The sequence below is a fragment of the Apteryx rowi genome, unplaced genomic scaffold (genome assembly GCF_003343035.1).
Source record: "Apteryx rowi isolate R43461 unplaced genomic scaffold, aptRow1 scaffold_1381, whole genome shotgun sequence".
In the NCBI taxonomy this organism is placed as follows: Eukaryota; Metazoa; Chordata; class Aves; order Apterygiformes; family Apterygidae; genus Apteryx; species Apteryx rowi.
The window spans coordinates 2,529-17,730 of record NW_020447621.1 but is presented as its reverse complement, the minus strand read 5'-3'; the positions used below and the strand labels follow the sequence as shown (position 1 = coordinate 17,730).

At 63.6% G+C, this 15,202-nt stretch overlaps 1 protein-coding gene across 1 annotated transcript; it reads left to right on the top strand.

Moving 5' to 3' along the window:
- Positions 1–528: 528 nt before the first annotated feature.
- On the top strand, positions 529–14,837 carry BAZ2A (bromodomain adjacent to zinc finger domain 2A). Its single transcript, XM_026057323.1, is given in 29 exon segments — positions 529–696; positions 2,257–2,847; positions 3,967–4,152; positions 5,025–5,246; positions 5,928–6,131; positions 6,227–6,287; positions 6,399–6,507; positions 6,926–7,027; positions 7,247–7,457; positions 7,626–7,687; positions 8,125–8,190; positions 8,279–8,470; positions 8,583–8,837; positions 9,378–9,592; positions 9,851–9,925; positions 10,163–10,325; positions 10,465–10,524; positions 10,624–10,759; positions 10,849–11,299; positions 11,301–11,361; positions 11,801–12,026; positions 12,287–12,442; positions 12,519–12,682; positions 12,771–13,054; positions 13,148–13,280; positions 13,502–13,648; positions 13,762–13,988; positions 14,070–14,213; positions 14,389–14,837. Coding segments are annotated over 29 exon segments (5,208 nt in total). The 5' UTR covers positions 529–560; the 3' UTR covers positions 14,558–14,837.
- Positions 14,838–15,202: the final 365 nt, after the last annotated feature.

The window sequence follows — 15,202 nt, the reverse complement described above, 5'->3', positions numbered from 1 at the left end:
GTGGTGACAAGCCTACACTCACGCAGGTGGCAGCTTGCCTAATGTAGGGCTGCTGGTTTGGGGGCTGGCTTGTTGCAGAGGTAGCGCGGAGGTCTCTGTTGCTTTTGAAAGGCTCTTGAGGTCCCAGGTGAGGGGGATTTTGCTGCCCTGAAGGGCTTTATCGGTTAGTAGCAGGCAGCTCTTTGCCTTCCCTTGCCCCACTTGTGCTCTCTCTGGAGCGACTGCAGGGCTGGGGGCTCTCCGCTGCCTCCAGGCGCTTCCTGAAAGGCAAGATGTTCTCCTCAGGGTTTCCTCCACACAGCTCTCTCCGGCACTGCCTGTTTTTAAGGAGCAGCTCTTTGCCCCAGCTCTCGGGAGCAGAGGGTTTTGGGTAGCGCCTCCGCTGCCTGGGAGCAGGCACCCGGGGCAGGGCTGGGCTGGTTCGTGGGCAGATGGTCCCCGCGCCCTGCTCCGCGGAGGGGGTGGCCGGGCTGGGTGTTCTTAATGGCCTGGAAGTCCCTGTCCCTCCAGGCTTGGGCAGCGTTTAACCCTTCCGTGTCTCTCTTTTCCCCTTCTCAGAAATGGAAACAAACAACCATTTTAACTTCACTGGCCTTTCCTCCGTACCTACTGCCTCAGGACTGAAACCCACGCCTTCCTCAGGGGACAGCCTATACACGAACGGGTCTCCTATGAACTTCCCCCCGCAAGGGAAAAGTAAGTGCCCCGGGGAGGGCAGGGGCAGCCAGGGCTGGGCATGGCCGCCTGTAGAAACCCCTAACGCCCCTCACCCCCCCAGTGTGCCAGTCTCTAGGGACAGAGCGTCCTGCAGGCAGCGACCAGCTCTCAGTGGAGAAGGAGTCAGGGACCTCGCTTTTGAGGGGTGAGCGGTGTGGCCGGTGAGCATTTGTCCGAAGGGGAGAGAGTTCGGGGAGTCCCAGCTCCCGGGCTGGCTTCGAGGAGAGCCTTGGTGTCTTGAGGTTTGTGCGCCAGCTGAGCTGCGCACCATCAGCGGGTGCGTGCAGGGCACGATCGCGCAGTCCAGCTGCACCCCCTGCCCCGAGGCTCRGCAGGGCAGCACCAGTCTAACCCCACACGCTGGTCCCGCTCTGATTTCATGTACTCGGTAATGGGAGGAGGGAGCCTGGGCCATGGAGCCCCTGGGAGCATCCCTGTAGGAGTGAGAGAGAGGAGGTGGTCCCGCRGCCAGGCTCTCCTGGGCCAGGACATGAAGGGACTATGAAAGAGCAGTGGTTAGCATGGCTGGGAGGCAGGTCGCCCAGCCAGCGAGCGCTGTGGATCCTGAGTGGCTGCGCTAGGACTGGGGAAGAGTCGGGGAGGGGTCTCTTGTGTGCTTGCAATCGCTTTGGCCTAGAAAAGAGAGGCCTTGCCAGAACGGGGTCTTTGCATGGATTTGGCTGGTCAGCTGATCCCTGCGGCAGCCCTGCCAAGTGCTTGACTAATCTCCTGGGATTCCTGTTGCTCTGATCTAGACGCTGGCAAAGCCCAGTGGCTGGGCCGGTTTTGCCTAACGGGAGAGCTGTGCCTGTGCACACTCCCGCTCCCGGAGGCTCCAGCTGTGCCTGGGGGGCTCCAGGGGTGGGGGGAGATGGACTGCCCCGCTTCGTCTGGGTTTGGGCAATGGTCGGGGTCTCCTGGCCTTGTGCCAGGGCTGCGTCGCTGCCCTGCCAAGCAAATCCTGCAGCTGTGGCTCCGCACAGCTCAGCTCTCTGCCCTGGCTTGCAGCTCCTTGCTGGCGTGGTGCCTCCTGAATTTGTCTGTGGCCTGTCGCTACAAGGGCAGCGAGGTCCCAGCCCTGTGAGCTTGCCCAGTTATCATCTTTGCTCTGCTTCTTCTGCCAGACAGGGGACAAATGCTCCCGTCCCTGGCTGACGTGTACCTGGGCGAGCTCTGCCCGGATGCATTGAAACCTGCCACTGTGCCCTCGCCCTTTGCTGCCCTGGGGCAGAGATCCTGTCTTTGAGCAGGGTCCTTGCGGCAGGGAGAAGGGCTGTGTATCGAGGCTGCCTGTGCTGGGGCAGGTCGGGATGGGGGACTGGCAGGGCAGGAAGCTCTGCGGCTGCTGGGATAGTTTCTCTGTCTGTCTTCAAACCCTCTCGTTTGCTGTTGGTGGAGCCTGGCTGGGTTCTCATGGAGGGAGGCTGCAGCGTCGAGAAATCCCCTGCTCCCCACGATGGACGTGCTGGGCGGGGGCCTGCAGCTCAGTGCCATGCTGTTAACCAGTTTCTCTTCCCCTCTCTCTCTCTTTCTTTGCAGGTTTGAATGGGGGTATGAATGTTAATGGCTTCTCTACTGTATCTCACACTAGTACTTCAGGGACCTTCACCTCCACCACGCATTCCTCCAGCACACCTCACCTCCACTCCTACGACTGTCTCTGGGACTACTCGCAGTACCAGCCTGCCAGCACTGGCAACCTCAAGGACAGCAGCCCCATCATCTCCCAGTTCTCCAGCCTCGGACAGTACCCGCTCAACGGCATTATCGGGGGCTCCCGGCAGTCATCCCCAGGGCACAACACTAACCTGAGGGGGGCAGGGCAGGAGTTCTGGGGCAACGGCACCCCCAGCTCGATGGGGCTGAACTTTGACTCGCAGGAGCTGTACGACTCCTTCCACGACCAGAACTTTGAGCTCATGCAGAACGGGCCAGCTAGTTTCTACGCGGCCTCCCAGCCTTCCCCCATGCTGAGCTCCGGCATGCAATCCTTCTCGCTCCCCCAGTGCCCGCAGGATGAGTCGGGCACCAACGAGGAAGACGCAGCCGCAGCCAAAGAGATTTCCCCTACCATCTCGGAGAACGGGGGCGGGCTGGTGGGCAGCATGGAGCTGGAAGACACGCAGCCAGGTAAGGGCCCTGGCGCTGCTGGATGCTGGGGGGGCACGGTTCCTATTTGTAAGACCTTAGTGACCCCAACTCCTGAGTAGCTGTATGATGGAAGCCGGGTACCTGGCTTTCTGGTTGTGTACCGAACGGAGAGTTGGATCTTTTACTCCTTTGGGAAATTTGGCCTGTCTAACCCCACCTGCCCTGAATACCAGACTGGTTTTTGTCTGTCACAGCTTAGGGTAGGTCTTGGGATCCTCTTAGATCAGGCCAGATGCAGCCTGCCAATGTAATTTGCTGGCAGGATGATGTTTCCTGCTACTTCTTCCATGTGTGGATATGGGTGATGAGACGCAGCTGCAGCTCAGGGCCTTTCAGTGCCAAAGGGACCGTGTGGCCCACCTCAGCAGAAAGGCTTGCTGCTGTGCAGCCCGGGTTTGGGAAGCACAGCCTCCTGTCTGCTCTCCTCGCCGTGCCCCAGAGGGGTTCCGCGAGGCCAGCTTTCCAGGAGAGAACCCAGCAGCGTGGCTGGGAGTGAATACATGAGGACTGACCCCCAGCCTCTGGAAGAGCTGAGGGGGCCCCGTGGTGGGTGAGCCTGGGTGGAAAAGACTGGAGGAGGCAAGGCAGCAAAGAGAGAGCCACTGCAGCGTGGGGATTTGGGAAGGGGAAGCGGCTGGGCAGTGGGAGCCTCGGCATGGTACCCCGGAGCGCTCTGAGTGACCACCAGCCTGAGCAAGAGCCCTGGGCCAGAGCCGGCTGGGAGCGAAGCGAGGCCACCCAGCTCCCCGTTGCCTCCGGCGCCATCCCTGCGGCTCTGACGTGGCACAAGGAGCCGGCAGCCAGGCCCTGCAGTGCAAGAGCTGGGCTGAAAGGCCGCTTCTCGCAGGGCTGCCGCGTGCGCCCCCTCCCCTCCCCAGCTGCTCTGCTCTTCGGGGCCTGTGCACAGACGCAGCCAGCCCTGCTGGCTCCCCGCTCCCGGCTCCGCACAGCTTGGCAGCGGAGGAGCTCAGTGCTGTGCTGCCTCCTGGGACACAAGAGCTTAGCGATACCCTGAGGCAGGGATGGCAGAGGCCCCGGGCTCTGTTGCTAACGCATCCTGCTATCACGGGTTTGTTTTTGGTTGGTTGTTCTCTTTAGACTTGAAGATATGCAGCTACAACGGGTCCGCTGCAGCTGTGGTGCCGCTCAGCCAGGAGGCGTCTGTCTTGGCACCCGACACGGCCAGCGGCTGCCTGGGGGACGCGTCTCCTATCACCACTCCTCTGGAAGATGCTCACATCCTGAGCGAAGACCCTCTGGAGCCTTTTGAGTCTCTGGCCAGAGGTAGGGCAGCTGCCGCCCTGCTCAGGGGGACTGGGCCGGATCCGGGTGTCGGGGCCGCGGTGGGCAGGACGGGCAGCTCTCTGGGCCGAGGTCATGCAGAAGGCCCGAGCCAGAAGTTTTCTGAGCTTCCCTCCTCCTACATAGGCAGCGCTCCCTCCGGGGAGCTTGGAGGGCCAAGCGGGGGCCGTGCGGCTGCCCGCAGCGCCCTGCTAGGCCCGGGCACCGCGYGGCATGGGGAAGCCCGTCCCACCTCCTCTCCTCGCCTCCGTCCCTAGCGCGGGGAGCATCCTCCCGGCTCCTGCCCCTTCCCCCAGGGCGGCGCGGGCCGGCGCAGCGGTGCTGCCTGCGCGGGCAGCGGGGCAGGCAGCCGGGGATGACTGAGGCTTTTCTCCGGTGGCTGCTTCCTACCCTACCCGCGCCGTGCCAGCCCTGGGCAGGCCTTCCCAGGCGAGGGGCGGGCCTGCGGTGCCGGCTTCCCCCTTCAGAGCGCCAGCCCTCCTCCACCTTATCCCTTCCCTTCCCAGCTCGGTGACGAAGCTGTTACTCGGTGCCTGAACTTCCGCGCTGGTGAACATCACCATCACCATCACGGCCATTTTGGGCTCCGCTTCCCAAAGGAGGGGGCGTGGCTGGGGGCTGCCGCGGCCGCCGAAATCCCTTAACCCCTCTCCTGCCGGCCCCTTTTCGCCCGGGGGGGTTTAATTGTTCCCGAGCTGGTCCTGCTGCTAACCCCCGATGCCAGCTCTTCCCAGCGGGTCTGGCAGGGCTCTCGGGAGCGGAGATGTGGGTTTGTTTGCCCTTGACGTGTTCGGAGCCGCGTGAGCGCCCCGTGTGCGGTCCGGCTGAGGTTCTGGTGCTGATACCCCCTCCAGACCCGGGGACTGGAGACCTCTAYGAGATGGACGACTCTCAGCTGGTGAGCGACAAATCCCCCCTGGAGGAGCCCCCTGACATGTCCAGCCTGCACTGCTCTGCCAGCCCCTCCCTCAACAACTCCAGCTCCTTCAGCCTGCTGGCGGACGACAGCCAGCCTTCCCACTCGCTCTTCGCCAGCCCCAGCTCGCCGCCCGTCCTGGGGGAGGCTGTCTTGCAAGGTATGTGTCATGCCCGGGACGGAGCCAGTTGCAAGTGGCCTTGGAAGCTCTCCAGGGCGCTGTGCAAAGCGGTTCGCGGCCAGCAGAGACGACAAGTCCCAGCAGGCAGGGCTGCATTTCCAGCCAGCCGTTCAGGCCGTATCCGCCAGCTGGCTCCCCGCAGGCTGGGGGGAGGGCTGCTGCCTGGAGTCTCCCTTGTTCTGCATTTTCTGCAGCAGCACCTTTGTGTCCGGGTTGCAGGCCCCGGGCCGGCACGATGAAGTACATGAGAGCAGAACTGGGACCCCACACGTCCCGAAGCCCTTGTGGCAGGAGCGTAAACCACGAGGGAGCTCCAGTTTGGGGCGTGTGTGCTGGAAATGGCCGGTCCTGCCGGCACTTTGCGTGGGGAGCCGGGGAGCCTGTTTAGGGAAGAAGACTGCCCAGTTACAAGCGACTGCCCTTAGCACACCCTTGCCGGGTGTGAGCCCGGGCGCAGGGGCCTCCTCCGCTCCGGTGGGCACGCAGCTGAGGGCTGCAGGTCCGGCCGTAGCTGGGTTGTCGCGTGGGCGGCATCCGGGAGGGGGATGCACAGCCACATTTTCCCCCATGGTTGGACGGGGGTGGGGGATGTCTGGTTTCATGGGCGGAGCAGGAAGGGAGCAGAGCTTGGCGGTGACGTCCCTGACCTTGGCTTTGCAGACAGCAGCGTAGACCTGAATAGCAGCAGTCACGCCGGGCCGGAGGAGTCGGAGTCCCTGGAGCTTGACCCTCCGCTGGAGCCGGAGTCCCCAATCCCTTCTCCAGAAGAGGAAGAGGAAGAAGCCGGTGACAGCTGTCCGGAGACTTCAGCTGCGCCTGAAGGAGAGAGCGAAGAGGCAGCCCCCCTCGGCGCGTCAGCAGGTGGTGAGCAAGGAGACTCCTCCCCTGGCTGCCCCAGYCACGGGCGACGGGCCCTTCCGCCAGCGCTTGCTGAGCAAAGGGTCCCGCTGTCTTGGCAGGTGATGTCCCACGGAGGCGCATTGCCACCCAAGAGGAGGTGCGCTTCCCCCTGCAGCACGGGTACGTGGTGCCGTCCCTTCCCCCTGCCCTGTCACCAGCCCCACTGCAGGCTCTGATCCTTGCACGGACGAGGCTGTGCAGGGCCCCGGCTGAGCCGATCCTTTTGCCCAGGTGGAGGAGAGAGGTGCGGATYAAGAAGGGCAACCACCGCTGGCAGGGGGAGACGTGGTACTACGGGCCCTGTGGGAAGAGGATGAAGCAGTTCCCGGAGGTGATCAAGGTAAAAGCGCCGGGGTGACCTGGGCTAGAGCAGCAGCAGTGTCAGCGAGGAGGCCTCCCCCCAAACCAGCCAAACCAGGGCTGCTGATTTGCCCCGTGTCCACCCCCTCTGCCAGACCCCTGATCACAGAGCACGGATGCCTCCGTTCAGCTACTGAGCCCGCTGGGTGCGGGAGCTGCCCAGCCTGCTCGAGGAGGCTGCACCAYGTGAGCGGCAGCGAGCAGCGGTCCCACCGGACCCCTGGCCAGCTGCGTTCTCTGCCAGGCCGGCAATGGCTGCCTCCTACCCAAAAGCAGCTGCTGTCCGGCTCAGGGTGCAGGCGTCGCTGTCAGCAGTCGCGTCSCTGCTGCGGAAGAGGCTGTGCTGAGCCTGCCCCCCGCCCCGTGCCCCCCTCACGGAGCTCTCCTCCTCCTCCCAGTACTTGAGCAGGAATGTGGTGCAGGACGTCCGGCGCGAACACTTCAGCTTCAGCCCCCGTATGCCCGTTGGAGACTTCTACGAGGAGCGGGACACGCCTGAGGTGGGTTTTGGGGGAGCAGGCGAGGCGCAGCCCCAGGCCAGCCTGGCCTGGAGCTGCCGCCTGGGCTGAGCTGCCCTTCCCGCGCGCCAGCAGGCGCTGAGCACGCAGCTCCCCAGGGGCTGTCTGGGAGCCTGGGAGAGRGGCTGTGCCGTGGGCTGGGACACTGCTCCGGCAGCAAGGGCGCCCCTTCTAGGAGAGAGCCTGGATTTTTGCCTGCAGGGTCTGCAGTGGGTAAAGCTGAGCCCTGAGGAAATCCCGTCACGCATCCAGGCCATCACAGGCAAGCGCGGGCGACCCCGCAACGCAGAGAAGGCTAAGCCCAAGGAGACGCCCGCTGTGAAGCGTGGCCGGGGCCGGCCTCCCAAAGTCAAGATGGTCGACTTGCTGAGCAAGACCGATGCTCGGCTGCTGAAGAGACTGGAAGCTCAAGGTACCCCTTCCCTGGCRCCTCGTGCCCCTCAGTGGGTCTGTGCCACCCTGCTCCAGCTCGGGGTGTCTCCGGGGGCAGAGATAGCAGCCAGTCGCAGCCTGGCTCTGGAGCAGCATCAGAGCCCCAGTGCCTTGTCCCTTTCACTGACCCTCCTCTCCACTCTCGCAGAGGTGCTCAGTGAGGAGGACAAGTTGAAAATGAGCAAAATCAAGAAGAAAATGAGGCGGAAGGTAGGAGTGGCAGTGTGGGGAAGGGTGGGGCGGGGGGTGTCCTGGCAGGAGCTGTCTCCAGGGCCTTGTCTGGCCTCCTGTGGCTCTGGATCCAGCAGCGGTTGGGGTTGAGCTGCCTCCTGGGGCTCTGCCAGTCGCCGGGTGCCTCGGGAGCCTCCCGTTCCCACAAGGGCGGGCGTTAGCAGTTCCTTCCTCTGGCAGCGCCGCTGCCTCCCATGCGGTGAGCTGTGCCCAGCCTGTGGTGCGGCCATGCGTGGGGCCTGACCTCATGGCACCAGCTGTACTGAGGCTGCAACCCGGGGACTGGCCAGGCCGAGGGCACTGCAGCTGCCGCAGCAGAGCAGCCAGGGGCAAGGGGACTGCCTCTTTGTTTTCCYGGATGTGGGAAGGCCTCACCTTGGCCACCGATTCCCTGAGCTGGATCTTGTCCTTTCCAGGCCAAGAACAAGCAGAAGCAGGAAGCAAAATCTCCCAAAGCAAAGGAGGCCAAGAAGAAGTCCAAGGTGAGTGCATGGGGGTACGAGGGGGCCTGGAAGGGGGGAGTGGGGACAGAGTCACTCTGCCCATGTGACCCCTGTGATCTGTCCTYAGGCCAAGGAGAAGAAGGGCAAGACAGAGAAGGGCAAGGAAAAGGTACGGCCCAAGGAGAAGAAGAGCAAAGCGACTCGCAAGGTGGACAAGAGCCTGTTGGCCCAGAGGCGCCTGGAGGAGCGTCGACGGCAGCAGCTGATCCTGGAGGAGATGAAGAAGCCCACGGAGGACATGTGCCTGGGGGACCACCAGGTCAGCTGGGCCTTGAAGCAGGATGCAGAGGGACTTGGCTGGGCTAAGCTAATGAGCCACCTGCCTGCCTGGTGCCTTGCACCMCCTGAGTGTCATGTCTCCTTTCCTGCAGCCCCTGCCAGCCTTCTCCCGCATCCCAGGCCTCGTCCTGCCCAGCCGCGCCTTCTCCAACTGCCTCACCGTTGTGGAGTTCCTCCAGAGCTATGGCAAGGTCCTGGGCTTCGACCCAGCCAAGGACGTGCCCAGCCTCTGCACGCTGCAGGAGGGGCTGCTGGGTGTGGGCGACAGCGCGGGCGAGGTGCAGGACCTGCTGGTGCGGCTGCTGCAGGCTGCTCTCTACGACCCTGGCCTGCCTCCCTACTGCCAGGTGAGCTGGCGAAGGGCGCTGCTGGCGCYGCTGGCCTTGGCTCCTAGCTGTGCTGTGGATTTCCCCCTTTATCCGTGTCCCCTGCCCTGTTCCCTTGCTGCTCCATCTGGGCTAGGGGTGGTGGTGGGGCTGGTGCTCCACTGAGGCGCAGGGTCCTGCAGGCTTGGGCAGGAGACCGCTGTGATTTGGGGTTCTGCTTCTCTTGCCGCAGCCAAGGGCTGCGCAGCCTCCCGCCCCCTCTCTCTCTGCATGTTTGGCTCTGGCCTCATCCCACATGTTCTCGGCCCCCAGAGGCAGCCTTCAGGAAGTTCCCAGCCATCTGTCCTGCTGCACAGGCCTTGGAGACAGACAAGATGCCTCACCAGGCCCAGCCTGGCTCTCTTAGGACACCCCTGGGCTCGTTCCCACTCGGGTTTGCGTTGCCTGGCCCTGRTTTTCCCATCCGTGAGGTGCTGGGGTCCTTTTCATGCCCTGGAAAATCCCCCGTTTTTCCCAGTGGGCAGGAGGGGACTCCCTAAACATCCCTTCTGCTCTGCCCAGTCCCTGAAGATCCTGGGAGAGAAGGTGTCAGAGATAAGCCTGAACCGTGACACTGTTTCTGAGATCCTGCGCTGCTTCCTCATGGCGTACGGGGCGGAGGACGACCTGTGTGATGGGCTGCGGACGAAGCCCTTCCAGGCGCTGCCCCCAGACAAGAAAGCAGCCATCCTGGCCTTCCTGGTGAACGAGCTGAACAGCAGTGCCCTCATCATCAAGTGAGCAAGGGGGGTGCAAAACTTGTCCTCTTGCACCCTGGCCCCACTGAGGCTGACCACAGTGCAGCCGTGCACCTGCCGCCTCACTGCCGGCGTGTGCTGCCAGGCCTTGGAGTCCCCCTGGGTTGTGCTACCGTGGCCTCTGGGCACAGGGTGGGAAAGGCTGGGCTTGTTCGTGTCCCATGTGGGCCCATCTCCCTCCCTGTCAGTGCCGTGTAGAGCTAGTCCTCTGCAGCTGAGCCCCTCGTTTCCTTGCAGTGAGATTGACAAGACCCTGGAGAACATGTCCAACTACAGGAAGAACAAGTGGATCATCGAGGGCCGGCTGCGCAGGTGGGTGCTGCCAAATGCAGCCTGTGAAATCCATGACCTGCCAGCGGGGACTGTTGTGGCTGGGAGCTGCTCTGTTGTCTCTGAAACATTCCTTTCTGCTCCCTTATTCTCCCCACTGGAGATGGGACCCTGCACAAGAAGWGTCTCAGGCTGTCATATAACTGTGTCTTGGCCAGCTGTGGGGAATGGAGGGTAAATCAGTGGCACGTATAGTGCACTTCTGCTGTGGCTTGGCAGGTTGAAGATTGCCCTGGCCAAGAAGACAGGCCGTCCTGAGTCAGAGATCACGGGCTTGGACGATGGGCGGAGGAGACGCAGCTCTCGCCTCACAGAGGAGAATGGCCTGGAGATGGAGGAGGAGGAGGAGAGCCGAGGCCGGAAATCCCGCAGGGATGAGGAGGTGACGTGCCTGTGTGGGGTCAGCTGCTCGTGGGGAGCAGTTTGGACCAGGGTACAGTGGAGATTGGGAACTYGGCCTCCTGGTTTCTCTTCCTAATTCTGCCAGTGTTTTCCTCTGACCGGTCTCTTCTCTCTCCCAGGCTGACACTTCTGCATCCAGCGTCCCTGAGCTAGAAAGACAGATCGAGAAGCTAGCCAAGGTGACCTGGCAGGGACGGGGCTGCTGGGCTTGGCTGCTGGTGCAGCTCTGTTGGGGGGGCCCCTCCCAGCCCTTCAACCCCGCTGTGTTCTCCCTACAGAGGCAGATGTTCTTCCGTAAGAAGCTGCTCCATTCCTCACAGACACTGCGGGCAGCCTCTCTGGGCCAGGACCGGTATCGGCGGCGGTACTGGGTCCTGCCCCACCTGGGTGGGATCTTTGTGGAGGGTACGGAAGGTGAGTGGGGAAGGGTTCCCGGGGGGGCAACATCGGAGGCCCATCTGGAGGGGATCCACATGGTTCATCTCCTCTTCTTGCCCTTGCAGTGGCTGAGCCAGTGCCRGAGGAGCGCACCGAGGAGAAGGTGGCTTCCCACGTCTCCCCGGTCAAGGAGGAGCCAATGGACGTGCCCATTCCCAACCGAACGAACTGCACAGCCTCGCGCTCCCGGGGCCGACCACGGAAGAGCAAAGAGGAGCTGCCCCAGCACTGTGGGCCCAAACCTCCTCCTGTCAACGGTGTCCTAGAGGATTCAGTGCCCTTGGGCCAGAGCCAGCACGACCTCAGCCAGTCTGCCTTCCTGTCCTGGCTGAGCCAGACGCAGTCATCCCTGCTCAAGGACTCCGTGCTCACCCCGGACAGCAGCCCTGGGAAGGGGGACTCGGGGCTCCTGCCTGTTGAAGCCCTGACTGACGCTGCAGCAGAGGAGGAGGATGCCACAGAGGCTACAGAGAAACAGGGGCCCTGGTTCAACCTGCTGCCCCGGACCCCCTGTGACGACCGTGCCGCCCTCGCTACCTCCTCAGCCGAGCCCTCGCCAAGAGCCAGCTCGCAGCCCCGCAGCCAGCACCGGGGGGAGCAGCCCAAGGCCTTGGCCAGGCAGGTGTGTGCTCAGACATCCTCTGCGGAGGGGAGCCCTGGGGAGGAGGGAGGCTGTGTCCAGGATTTCCATTTCAGCATACAGTGACCCCTTGGGAAATTGCCTGTCCTGAGGGATGGGGAAGGGACCTGCCTTGGGGTCTTTGGAGGAGAAAGGTGGGGGGATCCTCTGCCTGGGCACGTGTGACCCCAGCGGCCAGGGAGATGCTGTCCTTCTGGCTGCACACCTGTACGCTGGGAACTTGGTCCTGCTGCCCTCAAAACCTCTGGGCCAAGGCTGCAAGGATTGAAGGAGCTGCCTAGCGGAGGCAGCCGTGGGCAGCTGCAGCGCCTGGGGTCGGGGGCCCGAGGAGCGGGCGTGTGGCTGGCCCTTCTCTGACTTGCTCTGTCTCCTCCCAGCTGAACGGCCTCCCTGCAGATGACCCCATGTCTCCCCTGCTTGCTTCCACACCGGTCCATGCTGGCGCCAGGGTCCATGGCGCCTGCCCCAGGAGTCGGAGCAGCCTGGAGAAGCTCCAAGACCCGCCAGGGCAGCCCAAACGCCGGGGGCGGCCCCCTACAAAGTTCTTCAAGCAGATTGAACAGAAGTACTTGACCCAGCTGACCGAGCAGCCTGTTCCCCCTGGTGAGCCCCCTGCCCCTCTCCTTCCCTGTCTGCCCTGCCCAGAAACGCAAGATCCTCTTATGGGTAAAACTATGCTCTTCCCAGACTAAGGCGTGCGCATGAGAGAGCCATGGCCTGGATTTTCTGCTCCCTGATGAAAGCACAGTGTGTCCAGCAGGCAGTGGCCTGCACAGCTGCTCTTGGGTCCCGCTCCCTGCTGTGCTGGSCCCTGGGGCAGGATTTTGCAGGTGCTGAGCTGGCTGTGTGCCATTGCCTTGCAGAGATGCAGAGCGGCTGGTGGTGGCTGCAGGACCCTGAAGAGCTGGAGGCAGTGGCCCGTGCRCTGCACCCTCGGGGAATCCGGGAGAAAGCTCTGCATAAGCACCTCACCAAGCACAAGGATTACCTGCGGGAGGTCTGCCTGCGCACCACCACTGGTAAGGGCTGCTCGCGTGGGCCGGRGCACATGCCCAGCTCCGCGCCTTCCCTGCTGAACCCTTCCTCTCCCCCCAGACCCCATCTTCCACCTGCGCCCAGAGGCAACCGGTGCCTCTGTGTCTCGGGAAGCCTTGGCCCAGTGGTCAGTGATGGAGAGGGCCTATGAGACTGACCTCTCCATCCTGCAGTGGGTAGAGGAGCTGGAACAGCGTGTGCTGATGGCAGATCTGCAGATACGAGTAGGTGCTGGGAAGGGGGTGCTGGGAAGGGGCTGCTGGCGACTTACCCTCCGCCTGTTGCCCTCCTCTGAGCCTGTCTCTCTCGCAGGGCTGGACGTGTCCCAGCCCCGACTCCACGCGGAATGACCTGCAGTACTGTGAGCACAAGGTGGAGCCCCTGGAAGACATCACCATCAAGAACCGGCGGGAAGGACTGCCCCTGTGCCGGGAGCACACCAACCCCCTGGACCTGGCGGTTCTGCGGCTGGCGGCGCTGGAGCAGAACGTGGAGCGGCGCTATCTGAAGGAGCCGCTCTGGCCGCTGCATGAGGTGGTGGTAGAGAAAGCGGTGCTGAGCAACCCTGAGGAGCTGAGCCTGGGCACCACGGAGATGTAAGTGCCTTGTCCTCCCACAGCTGGGACCAGTTTAATTAGGATATGGACAGGCCCAGCTTAGCACTGCCTTCCCTTCCCTACCTTCCCCAGTGCATATGAGATCACTCCCCGAATCCGGACATGGCGACAGACTCTGGAGCGGTGCCGGAGCGCGGCCCAGGTCTCCCTGTGCATCTACCAGCTGGAGAAGTCCATCGCCTGGGAGAAGTCGGTCAACAAAGTGGTGAGAGCCTCCACGCTGTGCCTGACAGGCAGGAGAGCAAAATTCCCTTGGGTTCAGCATGGCCCGGCTGTGCCTGGCCAAATTCCCTGCCGCAGGATGGCTGCGGGTTTGAGGCCACGCTGCCCGGGGTGGTGGGGACGGGGAGGCCTGCTCCGCGGGACCAAGCTCGCGCAGCCCTGCGTGCCGTGCCGTGCCACCTGCCTGACCCCTGCTGCCCACAGACCTGCCTGGTGTGCCGGCGCGGGGACGACGACGAGCACCTGCTGCTGTGCGATGGTTGTGACCGTGGCTGCCACCTCTACTGCCACCGGCCCAAGATGACGGAGGTGCCCGAGGGTGACTGGTTCTGCTCTGTCTGCCTCTCCCAGGTAGGTCGCGGAGGAGTCCCCGGACATCAGCTAGCAACCTCCGCCCCGCAGGGGTGTCCCAGGGCCGGGAGCCCGGCTTGCTCAGGCCGTGACCCCATTCCTCTTCCCCACAGGCGGAGGAATATCGGGATCCCAGCTCGCCCCGGAGAGGCAAGAAGCGGAAACGGGGGCGTCTCTTTGGGGTGGGCTTCATGGAGGTGGACGAGAGCCCCCGGCGCCGGGCAGCCTCGCGCCGTCGCGAGGGCCTGGCGGTGCCCCGCTACTCGGGCGAGGGCCTGTCCCCCTCCAAGCGGAGGTGCGCGTCGTTGCGGAGCCAGCCCAGCGACCTGACCTTCTGCGAGTGAGTAGGGGCGCAGGGGTCCGCGGCCACAGGGGCAGCCGCATCCCTCGGCTCCCCCTGACCGAGTCCATCCACCCCCAGGATCATCCTGATGGAGATGGAGTCGCACGAGGACGCCTGGCCCTTCCTGGAGCCCGTCAATCCCCGCCTGGTGCCCGGCTACCGAAAGATCATCAAGAACCCCATGGACTTTGCCACCATGCGCACCCGGCTGCTCCGGGGCGGGTGAGTGCAGGGCGCTCCGGGGCCGTGCGGGAGCCCGCGGAGGGCTGGGGCTGGGTGGGGGCGCGTGGCCGCCTGCTGCGGCCGGGTGAGCCGCACTGCGGGGGCCGAGCTGGGCTGGCAGGGAGCTCCCACGGGTTCCCGATCTGGCCGGCTCCCGACTGCCCGTTCACCCCAGGTACACGAGCTCTGAGGAGTTTGCGGCCGACGCCATGCTGGTGTTTGACAACTGCCAGACCTTCAACGAGGATGACTCCGAAGTGGGCAAAGCCGGGCACGTCATGCGCAAGTTCTTCGAGAGCCGGTGGGAGGAGTTTTATCAGGGAAAACATGCTACTAACCCGTGAAGGGGGGGCGGGCCGGGGCACCCACCTGCCTTCCCACACCCGGGCGGGGGCTCAGGCCACCCCTCCCGCCGCCCTTGCTAAGAACTGACTCCTCTGGAGCTGATCTCGCTGCCTGCTGAATTCCTCCCGGAGGCCGGTCCCTGGCCAGCGCGAAAAGGGCCCCAGCCCTGCTCCACAGGGACCGCAGCCCTTTTCCGCTGCCCGGACCCCCCGCCCCCAGCAACACAAACTCACAGACTGTGTAAGCCAAAAAGAAAAAAAAAGAGGTGTTTTTTTCTTTCTTTCTTTTAAATTTTATTTTCTAATTAAAAAAAAACAAAACAGAACCCCTCCCCCCCCACCTGACAAACGAGGAAAGCGAATCCCCTGCTGGGAATATTTAATAATAGCAATAGTTCGTAGTGAATGTGTAAGAACACTCCTGTGCAGTGTCGTACATGCATTAACGGCCAGTAAAGTGGACTTAACCCCTCGCCCGCCTCGCAGCCCCCCCACGCTGCTCCCGCTCACTCGCTGGCTCCCCCGTCGCCCCGGGCCAGGATCACCCCTTCGCCCCGCATCAGGCCTGACCGCGCAGACACTTTAGCTGGGAGGGTGGTCCCCCCCTCGGGCGCCATCCCGGGTCCTGCCCCCGGCTGCAACCCC